Genomic DNA, 5,825 nt, shown 5'->3' with positions numbered 1-5,825 from the left:
ATGTATATATGTATGTGCATGTGTTTGTGTCTCGCAGCCGCCGATGTGATGTCGCTGTTCATCGCGGCTATTAGTCAAGAGGCCACGGAAGAATACACACACGCGTGTGTGTGTGTGTGTGTGTGGCGGGGGGCCCCCCGCGAGTCCGCAACCACACAGTCCGCACAGCTTAAGTGCGCTGCACACGTCGTCCGGGTCCCCTTCCCTCCCTCCCTCGCCCTCCCGCGCCCTCCCTTGCCCCTTGCCTGTGTTGCGTTCGCTCGCTCGTCTGCTCGCCCTTCCTCGCTGACCTACTCACCTTCTAAGGTCCCAGATCTTCAGCGTTCCATCCGTACCCCGGCTGATCAGCGAGTGATTGTCGGAACTGAAGCACAATGACGTCACCTCGGTACCCTGGGGGGGCGGGGGGGAGGGGGGAAGTCACCCCGCAGTCAGCACGAGCCACCCCACCCCACCCCACCCCACCCCACCCCACCCCACCCCACCCCACCCCACCCCACCCCACCCCACCCCACCCCACCCCACCCCACTCCACCCCACCCCACCCCTTAGGTACGTAGTTTTTCCGACATCTTCTCCACTTCGTCATCCCGAGGTCACGGTCGCCACGGACGCCTTTCGGTCAGTTCTACGTTTGTTACTCTCTTGCCCTGGGAGCAGCTTCAATCGTGTGTGGTTCGTCCTTCCCACCCCAACACAACACAACACAACCCGCAGAAGCCACAGGAAGTACCACCTCCCCCCCTCCCCCCCCCCCGGCCCCCCGGGGGGGAAATACACAAGACCCTCCAAAAGTAGGACCCCGCGGAGCAAGGCAAATACGGCGGCAAATACGGCAACAGGCGCCTGGCGTGTGTGCTTGTGCTCGTGCTTGCGCTTGTGGATATGTAAGTATGTATGTCTGTACGTCTGTATGTGTGTATGTGTGTTTCACGGGGACCGAGGTGGGAGAGCTCACACAGGGCCGGGGAGGCGGGGACGCGGGTAAGTGGGATCAGGGGGCAACACGGGTTACAACTTAGGGTCATGTGGGGCAGCCGAAACCCACCAAACTCCCCCTCATCCTCACCCCCAATCTCCCACCCCACCAGCTCGAACCGCCAACGGTTATAACCCCCCCTCCCCTCCCCTCCCCCCCCCTCCCCGGGCCCCCCACTTACGGGTTCATGAGCGTCTCGGATCAGCTGGTTCGGTTTGCTAACGTACGTCCAGCCCTGCTTCTCAACCATCTGCGCGCGCGTGTGTGTGTGTATGTGCGGTTAGGAGGAGGGAAGTGGGCCGGGGGGTTGGTTGGATGTACGACATGTAGAGGAAGAAGGGGCATCGGGCGCAAGAAGTCAAAGTGGGGAGGTGGAGAGGTGGAGAGTGCACGCAGGCTTGTTGGAGGTGGGGAGGCTTGGAGGTGGAGACCGGGCGCGTGTAAAGACTTTGGCGGCATTAAGGCGAAGGGTTATAGAGGGCCTGATGAGACAGAGGTAAAAGCTCGTACAAACTGTACTACACTGTCGTACACAGTAAAGCGGGCGGGTAGTAGGTATCAAATTCAAGCACGCGCGTTTAACTCCACTTTTGGTGCTACAATTCATCAAAACGCAACTGGTTACATGGCTGGCTTCGTTGCCGCCGAATGCAACGCACCTGTGGTTTCGGAGGCATCACCTGCGCCACAGCCGCCGAGACGCCAAACTTCCCTGGAGTCATGCGTCCGTAGGTATGTGGTGGTTTTGGAGCGGTGAGGAGGAGGACGGGGGAGAGGCACCGGAAGGGAGAGAATTAAGATGTCGAAAATTGTACTGGCCTCCTTAAGGAAAGCACACACATACATACGCACATACATACACACACAACACTCTCTTTGCCAAAGTACTGTTTAAAAATTGACTGCATTGACTGATTTTCTGCACTCTTACAACAAACAATTTCCCGTCCGCAACGAATTGCGGGGTCACCGCCTTTTATCGTACACTCTCCACGCCCCGCCCCGGCCCACCCCGCCCCGCCCCGCCCCGCCCCGCCCCGCCCGCCTGCACCCGCGGGGGTGATCTCACCTCCCACACTCCAAACCTGCACCGTGCCGTCCGCCAGCCCCGCACCAATGAGCGATCCGGTCGTGTTGTACGACACAGCCGTTATTGCCGTACGCACGGGTCGCGCCAAGGCGGGCTTAATGACAGTCTTCTGCATGACGTTGTGCGTGTCCCAGATCCGCACCTGGGGGGTTTCCCGCCGGGGGAAGTACGGCGGGGAGGTTGGGGGGTTTGGGGTTTAGGGGGGGAGAGTGAGTACGGCAATGTTGAACGGTTGTGGGGATGTGCAGGTCTCCTCCGATGCAAAAAAATGAGAGAACGACCTGGAAGAGACAATATGAAAAAATGTCCTGAACGGGGTTCGAACGGGACCAACCGCGAACCCGCCGGGGGCCGGAGGCGGTTGGGACCCGAGCGGAAAGGGATTCCGGGGTAGTTGGTTTTAGGGTTTTAGGGTTTTAAGGTTTTAATTGGTAGCCGTGTGTGGAATAATCACCAATCGTTTGGGGTGTCCGGCCCCTTCCCGCCGAGAGAAGCCCGCGCAGGCCCCGCATCCACACCTTTAACAACAGCTACCTGATTCGCAATCAGACCCACTTCCCCCCCCTCCCTCCGCCCCTCCCCCCGCCGCTCCCTCCGCCCCTCCCTGCGCCCTTCCCCCCGCCCCTCCCCCCGCCCCTCCCCCCGCCCCTCCCTCCGCCCCTCCCCCCGCCCCTCCCCCCGCCCCTCCCTCCGCCCCTCCCCCCGCCCCTCCCCCCGCCCCTCCCCCCGCCCTCACAAAATCCTCACCGTGCCATCCTCGCTGGAGGTGATGGCGGTGTACCGGTCGGTGGGGTGCCACCAGCCCCCCGTCAGGCCGCTAATGTGCCCCTTCGTGTTGCGAGCGTCCCGGATGTACATGTCGCCCCGTACGAACTCCCCCAGGGCGCGGCCGTCACGGTCGTACATCTTGGCCTGAGAGCGGGAGGAGGAGAGGGAGGGGGAGGGGGGAGGGGGAGGGGGAAGGGAAGTTTAGAGAAGAAGAGGTTCAGGTAAGGCGGAACTCCCATGTGTATGTATGTATGTATGTATGCATGATATGTGATGTTGGGGAAGGATTTTCGACCCTGACAGGTCTCGATCCCGGGATCTCCCCGGGGCAATGGTCCGTGCCTTACCAGTAGTGCCTGACCTAAGCATAAATGTGTATGTATGTAGGTGTGTTAATATATGTGTCCATATGTAACTCACGCATAGTGGGGAAGGCAGAACGCAGACTGAACGTGAGACGGGGGAAGCATTACAGCCAGGAACACCTTTCCCGACCCGAAAACACATGTATACACACATACAAACACACACATACAAGCATACACACACCCTATATACATACATACATACCTGCGCGGCACCCGTCACCACCAGAAACGCATCACCCGAGGGGGACCACGACACGGAGAGCACTGGGTGGCCGTCTGAGGGCTCCAGATCCCTAGGGAGCGGGGGGACGGGGGGGGGACGGGGGGGAGTGTAAGACGAACCACGAACCACGTGAACGAGCGAAGCTCTATGCCAAGGAGGATATAGACTCTGACACGCCACAAGTATGTGAGAGGGGGCGGGAGAGGGGGTGAGAGAGGGGGCGGGAGAGAGGGGGCGGGAGAGAGGGGGCGGGAGGGAGAGGGGGCGGGAGAGAGGGGGCGGGAGGGAGAGGGGGCGGGAGAGAGGGGCACCGCGGTGGGGGAAACTGGTCGGGGCTATCATCAGGCCATCAGCTCCCTGGACATCAGAGCTAGGATCCAAGTACAAGGGGCGCAACGGGGAACAGATCCCCCCCCCACACACACATAAATACATACGCACACACATACACACACACATACATACATACATACATACATACATACACATACACACATACATACACATACATACACATACATACATACATACACACACATACTCGTAGCTCAGCATACGGTACATTCCGACCCAGTTCGGTCCAACAGGTGTGAAATCTTAAGCTGGTGAAAACGAACCTGAAGCTCCGCATGTCCGATTTCATACCGTGAAAGTCGTACAAACGAACCGTGTAGTCGTACGACCCGGTGACCTGGGGGGAGGCGGCCGGGGCACCACAACGTGGGGGGTGGGGGGTGGGACGGTGTTGTGTTGTGCTGCGTGGCAGGCGGGCGGGCGGGCGGGGGGGCAGCTAGATTAGGAAATAGCCTAGAATGAGGACTATTGCCGTTTCCGTTGCCAGCTCTTTGTATTTGTGCTACGCTACTGCGACAGCGAGGCTTGACGCTGGACGAGCCCTGCGGAGGAGGAGGAGACAGAGGCGGAGGAGGCGGAGGAGACAGAGGCGGAGGAGGCGGAGGAGACAGAGGCGGAGGAGGCGGAGGAGACAGAGGCGGAGGAGGAGGCAAACACGGCGTATCGCTGCATGGACCCACCATCGCACCCCGCTCCCCACGGGGCCCCTAGCCATCGGAGCCATCGGAGCCTAACTTCTTCCCGCCAACCCCATCGTCCCTCTTCCAACCTCCCATGTCGGCATTCGCCCTATTATTCAAACTTCCGATGCGTCCCGATGCGCTTTCCTGCTCTACCCGCCTACTTTAATAACAGGAAGTATAAAGCATGGCATGCAAATATATAATATGTAATTTCCCACCTCGTTTTAAATCCGAGACCTTGTACGACAGATCTTCGTACGACATTCTCATTTCCCCTGCCCCGCCTCACCATTCGTGTTCCAGTATACTCTATATCCAGACACGACACGGCCTTGGTGTGACCCTTGAGAACCGCCTGTAGGTAGTTCGTTAGTTAGTTAATTCAGTTAGGATAGTCGGTAGGTAGTTAAGGATGGATCCTACATGGTAGGCAGTTTATTTTGGACGGTTGGACAGGTTCCAAGGGATCACGGTAGTCTCGAATTGAGGAAAGCGAGTTTCGTGTAAATTGGTTGGGACGGCAATAAAAATCTTATGCATGTGTGTACATGCGTGTGTGTGTGTGCGTGTATGTATGTTTGGAGGAGGCGAGAAAGGCGGGGAATGCAAACAGCAAAACACACACGGGATGGGCAACCGGGGTGGCAGCGGCAAAGAAGGGCAGGTGGACGGTCGCGACTGTTCGTGAGAACCCGGTAGAGCTAGGCTCGCCCGTTGCCCGCCACCTCCACCCTTCAACCCCCCACACCTCCTTGGAGNTGTGACCCGCCGGTGTTTTCGTCCCCCCATTCCGCACTCCCCCCTTTCGCACTTCCCCCCCCCCCGCACTCCCCCCCCGCACTTTCCTCCCACACGCACTCTTTTCCCACACGCACTTTGCCAAGCCAGATGCCGCCGGCGCACCATGACGTACCGCACAACCCGATGTAAACCCATCATCCCCTCAGTGTACTGCCGTACCTCGTGCGTGATGGGCAGGCCGTACGGGTCCTCATCATCATCATCCTCGTCCACACCGACCCGCGGGTCACCTCCCTCGCCACTGCCACCGCCGCCATCCTCATCGCTTTCGCCCGCGTCTTCAGAACCTGTGTGCGATAAAGCCCCAGCCGCAGCCGCAGCCGCAGCCGTAGTTGACCGCCGCATAGCCACGAAGGAGGAAGGAAGCGGTGGGTACGATAAAACACAGACAATGGGCGAAGGAGGAAGGATGGGAGGGGGAGGTTGGGTGACAACCAGGGTTCGACAACCCGTACGGGGCCCGTAAGTTTTTGGCCTTTTTTCGGTATCCCCGTAAGGGCCCGTAGGACTTTACAGTGGCCCCCGTAAGGATTTTGGGGCGCGAAGCGCCCCCGTACGG

At 59.4% G+C, this 5,825-nt stretch overlaps 1 protein-coding gene across 1 annotated transcript in view; it reads right to left on the bottom strand.

Annotated features, from left to right (window-relative positions):
* VOLCADRAFT_104953 (uncharacterized protein) overlaps positions 1–5,825 on the bottom strand; it is a gene marked incomplete at its 5' end in the record, with an annotated part of 12,073 nt that overhangs the window by 3,548 nt on the left and 2,700 nt on the right. The window contains 11 exons of the mRNA XM_002950950.1: positions 297–393; positions 691–909; positions 1,161–1,229; positions 1,639–1,691; positions 2,049–2,211; positions 2,817–2,981; positions 3,408–3,498; positions 4,046–4,119; positions 4,289–4,324; positions 4,755–4,820; positions 5,426–5,553. Coding sequence (XP_002950996.1) covers positions 297–393; positions 691–909; positions 1,161–1,229; positions 1,639–1,691; positions 2,049–2,211; positions 2,817–2,981; positions 3,408–3,498; positions 4,046–4,119; positions 4,289–4,324; positions 4,755–4,820; positions 5,426–5,553 — 1,161 coding nt within the window. The remainder of the gene's footprint in view (positions 1–296; positions 394–690; positions 910–1,160; positions 1,230–1,638; positions 1,692–2,048; positions 2,212–2,816; positions 2,982–3,407; positions 3,499–4,045; positions 4,120–4,288; positions 4,325–4,754; positions 4,821–5,425; positions 5,554–5,825) is intronic.

This window comes from Volvox carteri (assembly GCF_000143455.1).
Source record: "Volvox carteri f. nagariensis unplaced genomic scaffold VOLCAscaffold_21, whole genome shotgun sequence".
Classification (NCBI taxonomy): domain Eukaryota; kingdom Viridiplantae; phylum Chlorophyta; class Chlorophyceae; order Chlamydomonadales; family Volvocaceae; genus Volvox; species Volvox carteri.
The sequence above is the reverse complement of the archived record's forward strand: the minus strand, read 5'-3'. Positions and strand labels throughout refer to the sequence as shown.